The sequence below is a fragment of the Pristiophorus japonicus genome, chromosome 9, assembly GCF_044704955.1.
Source record: "Pristiophorus japonicus isolate sPriJap1 chromosome 9, sPriJap1.hap1, whole genome shotgun sequence".
NCBI lineage: Eukaryota > Metazoa > Chordata > Chondrichthyes > Pristiophoridae > Pristiophorus > Pristiophorus japonicus.
In genome coordinates, this window is record NC_091985.1 from 210929714 (window position 1) to 210949615 (window position 19902).

The window sequence follows — 19902 nt, forward strand, 5'->3', positions numbered from 1 at the left end:
GCAAGCTCGAGGGGCCAAATGGCCTACTCCTGCTCCTATTTCTTATGTTCTATATCCGCCCTTTGAGGTTTTGATGGGACAGTGGAGAGAGAGATTTGCTCTGTATCTAATCCGTGTTGTACCTGCCCTGGGAGTGTTTGATGGGACAGTATAGAGGGAGCTTGACTCTCTGTCTAACCCATTGCTGTACCTGCCCTGGGAGTGTTTGATGGGACAGTGTAGAGGGAGCTTGACTCTCTGCCTAACCCATTGCTGTACCTGCTTTGTGAGTGTTTGATGGGACAGTGTAGTGGGAGCTTTCTGCTATATCGAATCCGGGCTGTACCTGCCCTGGCATTATTTGATAGGGGAGTATAGAGGGGGCTTTACCCTCTGCCTAACCCATGCTTTACCTGCCCTTGGAGTGTTTGTTGGCCGGTGTAGAGGAAGCTTTACTCTGTATCTAACCTGTGCTGTACCTCCCCTGGGAGTGTTTGATATGGGAGTGTAGAGGGATTTTTACTTTGTATCTAACCTGTGCTGTATCTGCTCTGGCATTGTTTGATGGGTCAGTATAGAGGGAGCTTTACTCTCTATCCAATCTGTGCTGTGCCGGCCCTGGGAATATTTGATGGGACAATGTAGAGGGAGCTTTACTAAGTCCCGAGGTTGCAAGCCATCGGGTCCAGGGGACTTTTCCACCTTTCGTCCCATTATTTTACTGAGCACTTTTTCTTTAGTGATTGCTTTAAGTTCCTCCCTCACTACAGCCCCTTGATTATCTATTATTGGGGTGTTTTTAATGTCTTCTACCGTGAAGACTGATACAAAATATTTGTTCAAAGTCTCTGCCATTTCCCTGGTCCCCATTATTAATTTCCCAGTCTCATCCTCTAAGGACCAACATTTACTTTAACTACCCTATCCTTTTTACATACCTGTAGAAGCTCTTTTTATATTGCTTGCTAGTTTACTCTCACAATCCACCTTCCCTCTCTTTATTATTTCTTTAGTCATCATTTGCTGTTTTTAAAAACATTTGCCTCCCACTAATCTTGGCCACTTTGTGTGCCATTGTTTTCAGTTTGATACCATCCTTTACTTCCTTCATTAACCGCGGATAGTTCTCCCGTCGCTTAAAGTCTTTCCTTCTCACCGAAATATATTTGCTCGTGGCTCAGGTAGTAATCCAGAGATTATTGCTTTTGTGGTTCTGCTTTTTAATTTAGCCCCTAGCTGCTCAAAATTCTTCAGCAGAACCCCTATCTTTGTTCTAGCTATGTCATTGGTACCTACGTGGACCACGACAACTGGATCTTCCCCCTCGTACTCCAATCCCTCTTCAGCCCAGAGGAGATAGAAACATAGAAAATAGGAGCAGGAGTAGGCCATTCGGCCCTTCAAGCCTGCACCGCCATTCAATGAGTTCATGGCTGAACATGCAACTTCAGTACCCCATTCCTGCTTTCTTACCATACCCTTTGATCCCCCTAGTAGTAACGACTACATCTAACTCCTTTTTGATGTCCTTAACCTTGGCACTGCGCAGGCATCACAGCCTTCGGGACTCACACACTCGGCTGCAGAGAACCGTATCTATCTCTGAAACTATACTGTTTCCGAACACTACAACATTTCTTTTTACTCCCCCCCCCCCACTTGAATGGCCTCCTGTACCACTGCGCTGTGGTCAGTTTGCTCATCCTCCCTGCAGTCTGTGCCCTCATCCAAACAGGGAGCAAGAATCTCGTACCTGTTGGACAATTGCAAGGACTGAGGCTCCTCCATCACTACCTCCTGGGTCCCCACAGCTGCCTCGCTCGTAGTCACACCATTCTGTCTCTAACCACGGACCAAATTTGAATTAATTAATCTAAGGGGTGTGACTGCCTCCTGGAACACAGGGTCCAGGTAACTCTCCCCCCCTGATGTGTCGCAGTGTCTGCAGCTCGGACTCCAGCTCATCAACGTGGAGCTGAAGTTCCTCGAGCAGCCAACACTTACTGCAGATGTGGTCGCCGTGGACCTCAATGGGGTCAACCAGTTCCCACATGCAGCAGCAGTAACACACTGCCCTGCCATCTCGAATGTATTTAGTTAAGTTTTCACATTTTGAAAGTTTAGATTTTTAATCCCATGCCCAAGAAAAGAGAGAAAAACTGACCAACCAATCACTTCCCTGCTTTCCTATGATGTCACATTTTGAATCTTTTTACTTCTTATCCTCCCAGGTCACTTGGTGCTGTTTTGGCTGTCTGCTCGGCTGACTCACGCCCTTTGTAGGCTTACCGCTGCTCCCGCTCTCGCGCCCTTCACAAAGGGATGGGCATAAGTTGGGTTTTCCCCTCGTATTGGTTCTCTCACCCCCTGCTGCTGGCCCAGTCTGGCAGTTATGTCCTTCAGGACTCGGCCAGCTCGGTCAGTAGTGGTGCTACCGAGACAGTCTTGATGGACATTGAAGTCCCCCACCCAGAGTACATTCTGTGCAGCTTGCTACTCTCAGTGCTTCTTTCGAGTGGTGTTCAACATGGAGGAGTACTGATTTATCAGCTGAGGGAGGGCGGTGGGTGGTCATCAGCAGGAGGTTTCCTTGTCCATGCTTGACCTGAAGCCACGAGACTTCATGGGGTCCGGAGTCAATGTTGAGGACTCCGGGCCACACCCTCCCGACTGTATACTACTGTACCGCCACCGGTGGGACAGGACACACCCAGGGATGGTGATGGAGGAGTCTGGAACATTGGCTGAAAGGTATGATTCTGTGAGTATGACTATGTCAGACTGTTGCTTGACTAGTCTGGGCCATCTCTTCCAATTTTGGCACCAGTCCCCAGATGTTGGTGAGAAAGACTGGGCTGGGTGTGCCGTTGTCGGGTCCGTAGCCGGTGCGGAGGTCGATGCCGGGTGGTCCGTCCGGTTTTATTCTTATTATTGTTTTTCGTAGCGGTGGATCAATTGATGAATCAATATGATCTTATTGAATGGTGGAGCAGGCTCGAGGGGCCAAAGGGCCTACTCCTGCTTCTAATTCTTATGTGCTTATTCCCTAGCCCAGACCCTGTCTCTATATTAAGAGCAATGGTCCCAACACTGACCCTGGGGACACCACTGTTTACATCCCTCCAGTCTGAAGAACATCCATTAACCACTACTCTCTGTTTTCTGCCCTTTACCCAACTTCCTCTCCACACTGCCCCACTCCCTTTAATACCATGAGCCTTAATTTGATCAACAAGCCTCCTGTCCGGCACCTTATCAAACACCTTTTGACAATCCATCGACACAACATCCACTGCATTTCCTTTCTCACTGCACTGTGTTATTTCCTGCAATAATCCCTGCTGTCTATCCTGAATCAATCCATTTCACTACCAAATGTTGCGACATTTACTTCTGTAGCCAGAATCCCCCGCGCAGGGGTAAAGTGCTCTATCAATGTCACCAGGAGCCCAGACACGGGACCGGGCTGTGCTCTGAGTAGGCGCAGTGCCAGTGGTGGAGGTGGTCTGAGGTGGAAGAGACATTCCGCGAGTCGGTAGGAGTTTGTGGGCTCAGCGGAGCAATTAGACCCCTGGGTGGGCTGGGCAGCTTCATAAACACCTGGTGTAGGCCCCAGGCACCTAATATGAGCCGGCAGGACCCATGTTTGACCCGCGGTGATAGACCCGACCGCTCGGGGTAACTAGCCGAATTCTTAGACACGATCAGCGTGCCTGGGCGGCCATCTTGGTACAGGAGCAGAGGGCGGGCAGGGCTTTAGGGTCCCAGTGAACTCGAGAGAAAATCATTTCCTTATTTATTCTCAGTCTGCACACTAGGGATGTAGAACTGAACCCAACCAGAGAAGAGGGAGTGAGAAAACTGCAGATGGAAGAAAGAAATGATGGAGGTGGTGCGATGAGTTTGGATTTCAGCACAGGGTGGAGGGAGAGTGTGTGGGATGGGAATTTACAGCTTTGGGAAACAAGAGACGAAAGAATGTTCCATAAAAAGTAGGATTGTCTGCCCTCAATTTCTATCCTGCACTTCCAGTGCTGACTTTCGTAAACACCTTTTACAGGATATTAGAAGAGGAGGATTTACAGACAGGAAACTCGAACCAATCAAGACCTGACAGAGTCACTCGATTCACTTGAATATCATAGGCCTTTGAATGTGAAAGGAGAAATGTTTGTCTGCTCTGTCTGTGGGAAAAGATTTCAAACATCAGTGTGACTGGAAAAGCACCGAGACACACACACCCGAGTGAGAGTGTTCCAGTGCACTGACTGTGGAAAGAGCTTTAACTAGTTACACAGCCTGAAAAAACATCGCACTATTCACAGCAGGGAGAAACCATACACGTGTTCTGTGTGTGGACGAGGCTTCAACTGATCGTCAAACCTGGAGAGACACAAGGACACCTGCACCATGGAGAATCTGTGGAAATGTGGAGACTGCGGGAAGGGATTCAATTGCTCCTCTGCGCAGTCACACCGGGGAGAGGCCGTTTACCTGTCCTGTGTGTGGGAAGAAATTCACTGCATCTTCACAGCTCATTGAACACAAGCGTGTTCACACTGGGGAGAGACCGTTCGTCTGTTCCGTATGTGGGAAACAGTTTGCTAAATCATCTCATCATCTGAGTCACCAGCGAGCTCACACAGGAGAGAGGCTGTTCATCTGCTCTGTGTGTGGAAAGGGATTCACTAATTCATTCGAGCTTCATGCTCACCAGCGTATTCATACCGGGGAGAGACCTTTTACCTGTTCTGTGTGTGGGAAGGCATTCACTCGTTCATCCCACCTCACTGAACACCAACTTGTTCACACCAGTAAGAGACCGTTTAAATGTTCTGACTGTGAAAAGAGCTATAAAAGCAGAAATGATCTGATGAAACACCAACGCACTCACACTGGGGAGAGGCCGTTCATCTGCTCCGAGTGTGGGAAGGGCTTCCCTCTTTCATCCAACCTGCTAACACACCAGCGCATTCACACTGGGGAGAGGCCATTCATCTGCTTCGAGTGTGGGAAGGGCTTCACTCGTTTATCCAACCTTCAGTCACATCAGCGAGTTCACAAGTGACTGCAGGGGTTGGATTCTGCTTTTATTGTTGCCATTAATCACATCCAGGACTGAACCATGTTCACTCGGACAGTTGGAGTTTGTTGCTGCTGGTGTAATTAATCCCTATAACTGGGCTGGAGTTTAATTTTCTGGATATCATAGAATCATAGAATGGTTACAGCACAGAAGGAGGCCTTTCGGACCATCGAGCCTGTGCCGGCTCTCTGCAAGAACACTTCAGCTAGTCCCACTCCCCGCCCTTTCGCTGTAGCCCTGCAAATGTTTTATTTCAGGTACTTATCCAATTCCCTTTTTGAAAGCCACGATTGAATCTGCCTCCACCAGCCTTTCAGGCAGTGCATTCCAGATCCTAACCACTCGCTGCTTAAAGAAAAGTTTTTTCTCATGTCGCCTTTGGTTCTTTTGCCAATCACCTTGAATCTGTGTCCTCTGGTTCTCAACCCTTCCACCAACGGGAATATTTTCTCTCTACTCTGTCCAGACCCCTCATGATTTTAGAGCACCTCCATCAAATCTCCTCTCAACCTTCTCTGTTCTAAGACGAACAACCCAGCTTCACCAGTCTATCCATGTAACTGAAGTCCCTCATCCCTGGAATCATTCTTGTAAATCTTTTCTGCATCCTCTGTCAAACAACGATCAAATAAATCAGCTTTGTTTCCTACATACAGCGAGTCGATTCCTTGATTTCTCCAAGAGGAGACTAATTGATGTCCTGTTATCGACTGTTCCTTTTCTCCTTTGTATTTATAAAGTGCCTTTCACGGCCTCTGTTTTAGTGATGTTGGTTGAGGGATAAATGTTAGCCAGGACACCAGAGAGATTTCTTCGAAATAACGTCATGGAATCTTTTATGCCCACTTGAGAGGTCAGATGGTTCTGATTCTCAGAAGATCAAGATGTACAATCAGTTTGGGTGGAGATAAGAAATAATAAGGGAAATAAGTCACTGGTGGGAATAGTCTATGGGCTCCCTATCAATAGCTGCACTGCAGGACAGCATATAAATCAAGAAATAATGGAGGCTTATAAGAAAGGTACTGCAATAAGCATTGATGATTTAAATCTTTATATTGATTGGATATATCAATATAAAGATTAGGTAGCCTTGAGGAAGAGTTCATAGAGTGTATTCGGGATGTTTTCTTAGAACAATGCGCTGTGGAACCAACCAGGGAGCAGACTATTTTAGAATTGGTAATGTGTAATGAGACTGGGATTAATTCATGATCTCATAGTAAAGGATCCTCTTGGGAAGAGTGATCATAGCATGGTAGAATTCCAAATTCGGTTTGAGGGTGAGAAACTTGGGTCTCAAAATAGAGCCCTGAAAAATAAAGGCAATTACAAAGGAAGGGTAAGACAGTAGATCAGGAGTGGCAGACATTCAAGGAGTTATTTCATAACTCAGCAAAAAAAATTCCAGTGAGAAAGAAAGACTCTAAGAAGGATGAACCATCCGTGGCTAACTAAAAAGTAATGGGTGGTATCAAATTGAAAACAAAGGCATACAATGTTGCGAAGATTAATGAAAGGCCAGAAGAGGGAACTATTTAGAAAATAGCAAAGGACAACGGAAAAAAAAAGGGTATAGATTGAGATTAAACTAGCAAGAAATATAAAAACAGACAGTAAGAGCTTCTACAGGTATATAAAAAGGAAGAGAGTAGCTAAGTTGGTCCCTTAGAAGATGAGACTGGGGAATTAATAATGGGAAACAAGGAAATGGCAGAGAATTTGAATAAATATTTTGTATCGGTCTTCACTGTAGAAGACACTGAAAGCATCTCAATAATTGATAATCAAGGGGCTATTGGGAGGGGAGAACTTAAAACAATCACTATTGCTAGGGAGAAAAGGTACTCGGCAAACTAATGGGACTAAAGGTGGACAAGTCCCCTGATCCCTAATAGCCTGAATCCTCGGGTCTTAAAAGAAATGGCTGCAGAGATGGTGGCCACATTGGTTGTAATCTACCAAAAATCCCTGGATTCTGGAGAGATCCCAGCAGATGTAATTCCCCTATTTAAGAATGGAGGGAGACAGAAAGCGGGAAACTGTAGACCAGTTAGACTAACATGTCATTGGGAAAATGCTGGAGTCATTATTTAGAAAATCATAATGCAGTCAAGCAGAGTCAGCATGGTTTTATGAAAGGGAAATCATGTTTGACAAATTTGCTGGAGTTCTTTGAGGATGTAACGAACAGGGTGGATAAAGGGGAACCAGTAGATGTCTTGTATTTGGATTTCCAGAAGGCATTTGATAAGGTGCCACATAAAAGGTTACTGCACAAGATAAGAACTCACGGGATTGGGGGTAATATATTAGCATGGATAGAGGATTGGCTAACAAACAGAAAACAGAGAGTAGGGATAAATGGGTCATTTTCAGGCTGGCAAACTGTAACTAGTGGGGTGCCACAGGGATCAGTGCTGGGGCCTCAACTATTTACAATCTATATTAATGACTTGGATGAAGGGACCAAGTGAATGTAGCTAAACTTGCTGATGATACAAAGATAAGTGGGAAAGCAAGTTGTGAGGAAGACGCAAATAATCTACAAAGGGATATAGATCAGCTCAGTGAGTGGGCAAAAGTTTGGCAGATGGAGTATAATGTGGGAAAATGTGAGGTAATCCACTTTGGTAGGAAAAATAAAAAAGCAAATTATTATTTAAATGGGGAGAGATTAGAAAATGCTGCAATACAGAGGGGTCCTTGTACATGATACACAAAAAGTTAGCATGCAGGTACAGCATAATTAAGAAGGCAAATGGAATTTTGACCTTTATTGCAAGGGGAATGGAGTATAAAAGTAGGGAAGTCCTGCTACAACTACACTGTTGGTGAGACCACACCTGGAGTACTACATACAGTTTTGGTCTCCTTATTTAAGGAGGGATATACTTGCATTGGGGGCAGTTCAGAGAAGGTTCACAGGGTTGATTCCTGAGATGAAAGGGTTGTCTTATGAAGAAAGGTTGGGCCTATATTCATTGGAGTTTAGAAGAATGAGAGGTGATCTTATTGAAATGTATAAGATTCTGAGGGGGCTTGACAGGATAGACGCAGAGAGGATGTTTCCCCCTGTGGAGGAATCTAACACTAGGGGTCATAGCCTATTTAAAATGGAGATGAGGAGGAATTTCTTCTCTCCGAGGAACATGAACCTTTGGAATTCTCTGCCCCAGAGAGCTGTGGAAGCTGGGTCATTCAATATATTTAAGGTGGAGATAGACAGATTTTTGAACGATAAGTGAGTCGTGGGTTATTAGGAGTGGGCAGGGAAGTGGAGTTGAAGGCAAGATCAGATCAGATCAGCCATGATCTTATTGAATGATGGAGCAGACTCAAGGGGCCATATGGCCTACTCCTGCTCCTATTTCAAATGCTCTTATGGGGCCTCATGTGAAAGACGGCACCCCTGACAGTGCAGCGCTCCCTCTGCACTACATTGGAATGTCGGCCTAGATTTTATGCTCCATGCTCTGGGAGTGGACTTGAACCCACAACCTACTGACTCAGAGACTACCACTGAGCCACGACTAACACCGCATTGCTCGGGATTATTTGAGTTATCTTGCCGTCTGTTACTCCCACAGACAAGTCCGAGCTCCCCATACCTTCAAGAGCGCCTCTCCTAGCCTTGCGATCAGAGAATCATAGAAATTTACAGCACAGAAGGAGGCCATCATGTCCGTGCTTGCTGACAAAGAGCTTTCCAGCCTGATCCCACTTTCCAGCTCTTGGATCGTAGCCTTGTAGGTTGCGGCACTTCAAGTGCATATTCAAGTACTTTTTAAATGCTATGAGGGTTTCTGCCTCTTCCATTCTTTCAGGCAGTGAGTTTCAGACCCCCACCAACCTTGGTGAAAATATTTCTCCTCAAATCCCCTCTAAATCTCCTACCACTTACTTGAAATCTATGCCCCCTGGCTATTCAACCCTCTGCTGAGGGAAATAGGTCTTTCCTATATGCTCTATCTAGGCCCCTCATAATTTTATACACCTCAATTAGGTCTCCTTAGCCTCCTCTGTTCCAAAGAAAACAACTCCAGCTTATCCAATCTTTCCTCATAGCTAAAATTCTCCAGTCCAGGCAACATCCTCGTAAATTTCCTCTACCCTCTCAGAGGCAGTCACATCTTTCCTGTACTGTGGTGACCAGAACTGCACGCAGTACTCTAACTGTGGCCTAAGTAGTTTTTTATACAGTTCAAGCATAACCTCCCTACTCTTCTAGTCTATGCCTCGGCTAATAAAGGTAAGTATCCCATATGCCTTCTTAACTACCTTATCTACCTGTCCTGCTACTTCTGGAATCTGTGGACATGCACTCCAAGGTCCCTTTGTCCCTCTACACTTCTCATTGTCCTACCATTTATTGTTTATTCCATTTCCTTGTTAGCCCCCCCCCCCCCCCAATTACCTCGCACTTCTCAGTATTGAGTTCCATTTGGCACTGTTCTGCCCACCTGACCAGTCCATTGATATCTTCCTGCAGTCTACCGCTTCTTCATTATCAAGCACAGGGCCAATTTTTGTATCATCTGCAAACTTCTGAATCATACCTCCTACATTCAAGTCCAAATCATTGATTTTATATATATATATATATATATATCACAAAAAGCAAGGGACCAGCTACTGAACCCTGCGGCAGCCCACTGGAAACTGCCCTGGGAGGGTGTAGAAGGACATTTACTCTGTATCTAAACCAGGCTGTAGTTGGCCTGGGAGTGTTTGATGGGGAGTATAGAGGGAGCTTTACTCTATATATGTAGAGGGAACTTAACTCTGTACCTTGCCCGTGCTATATATAACCTGGGAATGTTTGATGGGACAATGCAGAGGGAGCATTACTCTGTCACTAACCCGTGTTGTCTATGCCCTGGGAGTGTTTGAAGGGTCAGTGTGGAGGGAGCTTTACTCTGTATCTAATCCGTGCTGTACTACATGTCTTATTACATTAATATACTTGCAGAATTGGCATATAATGAATTTCAACACTGATAAATGTGAGGTATTGCATTTTGGTAACAGAAATAAGGAGGTCACATATTAGTTGGAAAACCAAGAATCTAAATGGGGCAGAAGAGCAAAGTGATCTCGGAATACAAATGCAAAAATCACCAAGAGTAGCAACGCAGGTTAATAAGGCCGTTAAAAAGAGCAAACCAAGTACTCGGGTTTATTTCCAGGGGGATTGAATTGAAAAGTAGCTAAATTATGCTGAACTTGTATCGAACCTCGGTTAGATCACATTTGGAGTACTGTGTACAATTGTGATCTCAATATTATAAAAAGGATATAGAGGCATTGGCGAGGATGGAAATTAGATTTACAATTATGATACAAGAAATGCGAGGTTATGCCTATTAGGAAAGGATGAACAGGCTGTGTCTCTTCCTCTTGAAAAGAGAAGATGACTTTTATTTTAATTCGTTCATGGGATGTGGGCTTCGCTGGCAAGGCCAGCATTTATTACCCATCTCTAATTGCCCTTGAGAAGATGGTTGTGAGCCACCTTCTTGAACCGCTGCAGTCCGTGTGGTGGAGCGGTGAGGTCAGGGCGAAGGAGTGGCGAGAGATTGTAGCGGGATATGATCGGGACCTAGGTGAGGCGTGAGTTTGGGGACCAGAAGAGGCGAGGGCCCAGGGGCAGCACGGGCAGTCCACACTGCGACATACATGAGCATTAGGTCCGTGTAGCAGAGCTGGTCTCCAGTCGTTTGTACATGGGACATGCTGGCAACGGAAGAATGACCATAATATGATAGAATGTTACATTAAGTTTGAAAGTGATTTTGTTAAATCCGAAACTGAGGTCTTAAATTTAAACAAATTTAGGTATGAGGGGTGAGTTGGCTAAGGTAGATTCGGAAACTACATTAAGAGGTATCAAGATAGATAAGCAATGGCTCGCTTTGAAGAATTAATACATAATTTACAATAATTACATTCCTTTTAAGGCACAAGACCCCCACAGGAAAGGTGGTCCAACCGTGACTAAGAAGTGAAGTTAAAGATAGTTTTAGAACAAAGGAAGAAGCTTATAATGTTGCCAAAAAGAGCAGTAAGCCTGGGGATTGGGAGCATTTTAGAATTCAGCAAAGGAGGACCAAGAAACTGATCAAGAAAGGGGAAATAGAAAATGAGCGTAAACTAGCGAGAGACATAACAACAGACTGTAAAGTCAGTCGAGGAGGCGGGAGCTCGGAGCAGCACGAGTCCGGGGTCGGCGAGAGGCCTATAAAGGCCAGCGGGAGTCGAGCAGTTCGAGCAGTCAGTCGAGGAGGCGGGAGCTCGGAGCAGCGCGAGTCCGGGGTCGGCGTGAGGCGTGCCGGTGCAGCTACAGGGAGAAGGCAAAGAAAGAAACAAAGGTGACGTCACAGCCTAGGGGGTAAGTGATTGGCTGGTGATTGGTGAGTTCTTTTTCTTCTTATATTAGTCAGTAACTTTTAACATTGTTGTTGCCAATTTAAGTGTATCTAAGGGTTCAGTCATGGCAGGAGAGCTCGGTCGGGTGTTATGCTCCTCCTGTACCATGTGGGAACTCAGGGACGCTTCTGGTGTCCATGACGACTACGTGTGCGGGAAGTGTATCCACCTCAAGCTCCTGACGGTCCGGGTTACGGAATTGGAGCTGAGGGTAGATTCACTCTGGAGCATCCACGATGCTGAGAATGACGTGAGTATCACGTGTAGTGAGTTGGTCTTACCGCAGGGAAAGGGTCCACAGCCAGATAGGGAATGGAAGACCAGCAGGAAGAGTAGTGCAAGGAAGGTAGTGCAGGGGTCCCCTGTGGTCATCCCCCTGCAAAACAGATACACCGTTTTGAGTACTGTTGAGGGGAATGACTCATCAGGGGAGGGCAGCAGCAGCCAAGTTCATGGCACCGTGGCTGGCTCTGCTGCACAGGAGGGCAAGAAAAAGAGTGGGAGAGCAATAGTGATAGGGGATTCAATGGTGAGGGGAATAGACAGGTGTTTCTGCGGCCGCGACCGAGACTCCAGGATGGTATGTTGCCTCCCTGGTGCAAGGGTCAAGGATGTCTCGGAGCGGGTGCAGGACATTCTGAAATGGGAGGGAGAACAGCCAGTTGTCGTGGTGCACATTGGTACCAACGACATAGGTAAAAAAAGGGATGAGGTCCTATGAAACGAATTTAAGGAGCTAGGAGCTAAATTAAAAAGTTGGACCTCAAAAGTAGTAATCTCGGGATTGCTACCAGTGCCACGTGATAGTCAGAGTAGGAATCGCAGGATAGCGCAGATGAATACGTGGCTTGAGCAGTGGTGCAGTAGGGAGGGATTCAAATTCCTGGGGCATTGGGACCGGTTCTGGGGGAGGTGGGACCAGTACAAACCGGACGGTCTGCACCTGGGCAGGACCGGAACCAATGTCCTAGGGGGAGTGTTTGCGAGTGCTGTTGGGGAGGATTTAAACTAATATGGCAGGGGGATGGGAACCAATGCAGGGAGACAGAGGGAAACAAAAAGGAGGCAAAAGCAAAAGACAGAAAGGAGATGAGGAAAAGTGGAGGGCGGAGAAACCCAAGGCAAAGAACAAAAAGGGCCACTGTACAGCAAAATTCTAAAAGGACAAAGGGTGTTAAAAAAACAAGCCTGAAGGCTTTGTGTCTTAATGCAAGGAGTATCCGCAATAAGGTGGATGAATTAATTGTGCAAATAGATGTTAACAAATATGATGTGATTGGGATTACGGAGACGTGGCTCCAGGATGATCAGGGCTGGGAACTCAACATTTAGAGGTATTCAACATTCAGGAAGGATAGAATAAAAGGAAAAGGAGGTGGGGTTGCATTGCTGGTTTAAGAGGAGATTAATGCAATAGTTAGGAAAGACATTAGCTTGGATGATGTGGAATCTATATGGGTAGAGCTGCAGAACACTAAAGGGCAAAAAACTTTAGTAGGAGTTGTGTACAGACCTCCAAACCCAGTAATAGGGATGTTGGGGAGGGAATCAAACAGGAAATTAGGGGTGCATGCAATAAAGGTGTATCAGTTATAATGGGTGACTTTAATATGCACATAGATTGGGCTAGCCAAACTAGAAGCAATACGGTGGAGGAGGATTTCCTGGAGTACATAAGGGATGGTTTTCTAGACCAATATGTTGAGGAACCAACTAGGGGGGAGGCCATCTTAGACTGGGTGTTGTGTAATGAGAGAGGATTAATTAGCAATCTCATTGTGCGAGGTCCCTTGGGGAAGAGTGACCATAATATGGTGGAATTCTGCATTAGGATGGAGAATGAAACAGTAAATTCAGAGACCATGGTCCAGAACTTAAAGAAGGGTAACTTTGAAGGTATGAGACGTGAATTGGCTAGGATAGATTGACGAATGATACTTAGGGGGTTGACTGTGGATGGGCAATGGCAGACATTTAGAGACCGCATGGATCAATTACAACAATTGTACATTTCTGTCTGGCGTAAAAATAAAAAAGGGAAGGTGGCTCAACCGTGGCTATCTAGGGAAATCAGGGATAGTATTAAAGCCAAGGAAGTGGCATACAAATTGGCCAGAAATAGCAGCGAACCTGGGGACTGGGAGAAATTTAGAACTCAGCAGAGGAGGACAAAGGGTTTGATTTGGGCAGGGAAAATGGAGTACGAGAAGAAGCTTGCAGGGAACATTAAGGCGGATTGTAAAAGTTTCTATCGGTATGTAAAGAGAAAAAGGTTAGTAAAGACAAACGTAGGTCCCCTGCAGTCAGAATCAGGGGAAGTCATAACGGGGAACAAAGAAATGGCAGACCAATTGAACAAGTACTTTGGTTCGGTATTCACTAAGGAGGATACAAACAACCTTCCGGATATAAAAGGGGTCAGAGGGTCTAGTAAGGAGGGGGAACTGAGGGAAATCTTTATTAGTCGGGAAATTGTGTTGGGGAAATTGATGGGATTGAAGGCCGATAAATCCCCAGGGCCTGATGGACTGCATCCCAGAGTACTTAAGGAGGTGGCCTTGGAAATAGCGGATGCATTGACAGTCATTTTCCAACATTCCATTGACTCTGGATCAGTTCCTATGGAGTGGAGGGTAGCCAATGTAACCCCACTTTTTAAAAAAGGAGGGAGAGAGAAAGCAGGGAATTATAGACCGGTCAGCCTGACCTCGGTAGTGGGTAAAATGATGGAATCAATTATTAAGGATGTCATAGCAGCGCATTTGGAAAATGGTGACATGATAGGTCCAAGTCAGCATGGATTTGTGAAAGGGAAATCATGCTTGACAAATCTTCTGGAATTTTTTGAGGATGTTTCCAGTAAAGTGGACAAAGGAGAACCAGTTGATGTGGTATATTTGGACTTTCAGAAGGCTTTCGACAAGGTCCCACACAAGAGATTAATGTGCAAAGTTAAAGCACATGGGATTGGGGGTAGTGTGCTGACGTGGATTGAGAACTGGTTGTCAGACAGGAAGCAAAGAGTAGGAGTAAACGGGTACTTTTCAGAATGGCAGGCAGTGACTATTGGGGTGCCGCAAGGTTCTGTGCTGGGGCCCCAGCTGTTTACATTGTACATTAATGATTTAGACGAGGAGATTAAATGCAGTATCTCCAAATTTGCGGATGACACTAAGTTTGGTGGCAGTGTGAGCTGCGAGGAGGATGCTATTGGGCTGCAGAGTGACTTGGATAGGTTAGGTGAGTGGGTAAATGCATGGCAGATGAAGTATAATGTGGATAAATGTGAGGTTATCCACTTTGGTGGTAAAAACAGAGAGACAGACTATTATCTGAATGGTGACAGATTAGGAAAAGGGAAGGTGCAACGAGACCTGGGTGTCATGGTACACCAGTCATTGAAGGTTAGCATGCAGGTGCAGCAGGCGGTTAAGAAAGCAAATGGCATGTTGGCCTTCATAGCGAGGGGATTTGAATACTGGGGCAGGGAGGTGTTGCTACAGTTGTACAGAGCCTTGGTGAGGCCACACCTGGAGTATTGTGTACAGTTTTGGTCTCCTAACTTGAGGAAGGACATTCTTGCTATTGAGGGAGTGCAGCGAAGATTCACCAGACTGATTCCCGGGATGGCGGGACTGACCTATCAAGAAAGACTGGATCAACTGGGCTTGTATTCACTGGAGTTCAGAAGAATGAGAGGGGACCTCATGGAAACGTTTAAAATTCTGACGGGTTTAGACAGGTTAGATGCAGGAAGAATGTTCCCAATGTTGGGAAAGTCCAGAACCAGGGGTCACAGTCTGAGGATAAGGGGTAAGCTATTTAGGACCGAGATGAGGAGAAACTTCTTCACCCAGAGAGTGGTGAACCTGTGGAATTCTCTACCACAGAAAGTAGTTGAGGCCAATTCACTAAATATATTCAAAAGGGAGTTAGATGAAGTCCTTACTACTCGGGGGATCAAGGGTTATGGCCAGAAAGCAGGAATGGGGTACTGAAGTTTCATGTTCAGCCATGAACTCATTGAATTGCGGTGCAGGCTAGAAGGGCTGAACGGCCTGCTCCTGCACCTATTTTCTATGTCTATGTTTCTAAATCCTTTTGTAGGTATGTTAAAAAGGAAAAATTAGCAAAAGTAAATGTGAGTCCTCTACAGGCTGAGAAATTATAATGCGGAACAAGGAAATGGCAAAGAAATTAAACAAATACTTTGGGCGGAAAATTGTGGTTGGAAGCTTCTTTTGGGTGAACGCATCTGACCAGAATTTAAAAAAAAATTGCCTGGTAGTCTCAGAGGAACATAGTTTGTGGTCGGAGTCCGAGTTTCCTAGTGCAGTGTACAGGAACATGTCTTCCAGGTATGTATTTGTATCCTAGGATCACGTGGGCCTGAACCATCAATGGACATCGAGTATTCTCATTGATAATAATGGGAGCTCTGGTTGTATGAGCTCCCATTGCTTTCAACAACAACAACTTTATTTATATAGTGCTTTTAACGTAGTAAAATGTCCCAAGGCACTTCAGTGTTATAAGACAAAGCAAATAAATTTGACACCGAGCCACATAAGAAGAAATTACAGCAGATGACCAAAATCTGGTCAAAGAGTAGCTTTAAGGGGCATCTTAAATGGGGAAAGAAATGTCCAGAGGCAGAGAGGTTTAGGGAGGGAGTTCCAGAGCTTGGGGCCCAGGCAGCTGAAGGCATAGCCACCGATGTTGAACAGTTCTAATCAGGAATGCTCAAGAGGGCCAATTTTGAGGAACGCAGACATCACGTGGCATTGTGAGGCTGAAAGAGATTAGAGATTGGAAGGGGTGAGGCCATAGAGGGATTTGTAAACAAGGATGAGAATTTTGAAATCGAGGCATTGCTTAACTGGGAGCCAATGTAGGTCAGCGAGCACAGGGGTGATGGGTGATCGGGACTTGGTGCAAGTTAGGACATGGACTGCCGAGTTTTGGATGACCTCAAATTTACATAAGAACATAAGAAATAGGAGCAAAAGTATGGCCATAGGGCCCCTCGAGCCTGCTCCGCCATTTAATACGATCATGGCTGATCTGATCATGGACTCCAGTCTAATTCCCTGCCCGCTCCCCATAACCCCTTATTCCCTTCTCGGTTAAGAAACTGTCGATCTCTGTTTTAAATTTATTCAATGTCCCAGCTTTCACAGCTCTCTGAGGCAGTGAATTCCACAGATTTACAACCCTCAGAGAAGAAATTTCTCCTCATCTCTGTTTTAAATGGGTGGCCCCTTATTCTAAGATTATGCCCCCTAGTTCTAGTCTCCCCTATCAGTGGAAACATCCTCTCTGCATCCATCTTGTCAAGCCCCCTCATAATCTTATACGTTTCGATAAGATCACCTCTCAATCTTCTGACTTCCAATGAGTCGAGGCTCAACCTACTCATTCTTTCCTCATAAGTCAACCCCCTCATCTCCGGAATCAACCTCGTGAATCTTCTCTGAACAGCTTCCAAAGCAAGTATATCCTTTTATAAATAAGGAAACCAAAACTATATGCAGTATTCCAGGTGTGGCCTCACCAATACCCTGTATAACTGTAGCAAGACTTCTCTACTTTTATACTCCATCCCCTTTGCAATAAAGGCCAAGATTCCATTGGCCTTCCTGATTACTTGCTGTACCTGCATACTAACCTTTTGTTTTTCATGAACAAGTACCCCCAGGTCCTGCTGTACTGCAGCACTTTGCAATTATTCTCCATTTATAAAATAACTTGCTCTTTGATTTTTTTTTTCTGCCAAAGTGCATGACTTCACAATTTCCAACATTATACTCCATCTGCCAAATTTTTGCCCACTTACTTAGCCTGTCTATGTCCTTTTGCAGATTTTTTGTGTCCTCCTCACACGTTGCTTTTCCTCCCATCTTTGTATCATCAGCAAACTTGGCTACGTTACACTTGGTCCTTTCTTCCAAGTTGTTAATATAGATTATAAATAGTTGGGGTCCCAGCACTGATCCCTGCGGCACGCCACTGGTTACTGATTGGCAACCAGAGCATGAACCATTTATCCCGACTCTCTGTTTTCTGTTAGTTAGCCAAGCCTCTATCCGTGCTAATATATTACCCCAACCCTGTGAACTTTTATCTTATGCAGTAATGTTTTATGTGGCACCTTGTCAAATGCCTTCTGGAAGTCCAAATACATCACATCCACTGGTTCCCCTTAATCCACCCTTCTCGTTACATCCTCAAAGAATTCTAGCAAATTTGTCAAACATTACATTCCCTTCATATGTGCAAATATGTTTGATTAACGTGAAAATATAAATTGTGTTCACCGCCCCACCAACCTCTCTTTGTCTGTCTCTCTCTCCTCCTAAACTGAGGGACATTTAACAGTGATCTATCCATCCCATCCTCATCACCCAGAGATGGCTATCAGAGTGAGCGGCAGAGAGACAGGCATAGTATCAGTCTTAAACACCCTAACTGTCTGCATATTAGGGTCAATACTAGTATCACACATTCATGTATAACACCAGTGGGGGGAGAGAGACACACACATTATCAGTCTTACACTTGGCATCAGTGTCTCCATATTACGCTCAGTAACAGTGCCACACTGTCATGTGTAGCACCAGAGAGAGAAACAGTGTCTGACATATCAAGAAAGACTGGATCAACTGGGCTTGTATTCACTGGAGTTCAGAAGATTGAGAGGGGATCTCCTAGAAACGTTTAAAATTCTGATGGGTTTAGACAGGTTAGATGCAGCAAGAATGTTCCCAATGTTGGGGAAGCCCAGAACCAGGGGTTACAGTCTAAGGATAAGGGGTAAGCCATTTAGGACCGAGATGAGGAGAAACTTCTTCACCCAGAGAGTGGTGAACCTGTGGAATTCTCTACCACAGAAAGTTGTTGAGGCCAATTCACTAAATATATTCAAAAAGGAGTTAGATGTAGTCCTTACTACTCGGGGGATCAAGGGGTATGGCGAGAAAACAGGAATGGGGTACTGAAGTTGCATGTTCAGTCATGAACTCATTGAATGGCGGTGCAGGCTTGAAGGGCCGAATGGCCTACTCCTGCACCTATTTTCTATGTTTCTATGTGCCAGTGTTGTACTCACAAGTGTGTCCACATCACGTGAAATAACAGTATCCCGCCTTCACAAACAGTACGAGCGCGAGAGAGAGCCATGCACAGTATCAGTTCCAGACTGACCTGTGAAGTCTGCTTTTATCCTTGTGGGGGACAGAAGTTAAAGTCTCTCTCTGATATTGTACCACAGACAGACACACTATTAATCCCACACTGCGGGACAGTGTCAGAGAATGAGAGAAACAACGTCCCACATTTAACCCTCGCTTGCCTGTTGTACTCTCTGTAATCTTGCAGCTCAGGGCCGTTCGGTATTACTCTCAGTGACCGAGTGTTTCACTATGATTAAATTTACAGCACGGAAGGAGGCCATTCGGCCCATCATGTCCGTGCTTGCTGACAGAGCTTTCCAGCCTGATCCCACTTTCCAGCTCTTGGATCGTAGACTTGTAGGTTACGGCACTTCAAGTGCATATCCAAGTACTTTTTAAATGCTATGAGGGTTTCTGCCTCTACTACCCTTTCAGCCAGTGAGTTTCAGACCCCCACCAACCTTGGTGAAAATATTTCTCCTCAAATCCCTAATAAATCTCCTACCACTTACTTTAAATCTATGCCCCTTGAGGGAAATAGGTCCTTCCTATCTGCTCTATCTAGGCCCCTCATAATTTTATACACCTCAATTAGGTCTCCTAAGCCTCCTCTGTTCCAAAGAAAACAACCCCAGCCTATCCCAATCTTTCCTCATAGCTAAAATTCTCCAGTCCAGGCAACATCCTCGTAAATTTCCTCTACCCTCTCTGGGGCAGTCACATCTTTCCTGTACTGTGGTGACCAGAACTGCACGCAGCACTCTTAACTGTGGCCTAAGTAGTTTTTTACATAGTTCAAGCATAACCTCCCTAATCTTCTATTCTATGCCTCGGCTAATAAAGGCAAGTATCCCGTATGCCTTCTTCACCACCTTATCTACCTGTCCTGCTACCTTCTGGAATCTGTGGACATGCACTCCAAGGTCCCTTTGTCCCTCTCCACTTCTCAGTGTCCTACCATTTATTATGTATTCCATTTCCTTGTTAGCCCTCCCCAAATGCATTACCTCACACTTCTCCGGATTGAGTTCCATTTGGCACTGTTCTGCCCACCTGACCAGTCCATTGATACCTTCCTGCAGTCTACCGCTTCTTCATTATCAAGCACAGGGCCAATTTTTGTATCCTCTGCAAACTTCTTAATCATACCTTCTACATTCAAGTCCAAATCATTGATTATATATATATCATATATATATATCACAAAAAGCAAGGGACCAGCTACTGAGCCCTGCA

The 19902-nt window shown here is 45.3% G+C and overlaps 3 protein-coding genes across 7 annotated transcripts in view; 2 read left to right on the forward strand and 1 right to left on the reverse strand.

Moving 5' to 3' along the window:
- LOC139273608 (zinc finger protein 850-like) overlaps positions 1-19902 on the reverse strand; it is a 560896-nt gene that overhangs the window by 63182 nt on the left and 477812 nt on the right. The window lies entirely within an intron of this gene.
- Positions 1-19902, forward strand: part of LOC139274108 (zinc finger protein 229-like) — a 120023-nt gene that overhangs the window by 8237 nt on the left and 91884 nt on the right. Inside the window, exon 2 of the mRNA XM_070891152.1 lies at positions 4290-5044. Within this exon, the coding sequence (XP_070747253.1) occupies positions 4290-5044 (755 nt within the window). The remainder of the gene's footprint in view (positions 1-4289; positions 5045-19902) is intronic.
- Positions 1-19902, forward strand: part of LOC139273584 (gastrula zinc finger protein XlCGF57.1-like) — a 277425-nt gene that overhangs the window by 7968 nt on the left and 249555 nt on the right. The window lies entirely within an intron of this gene.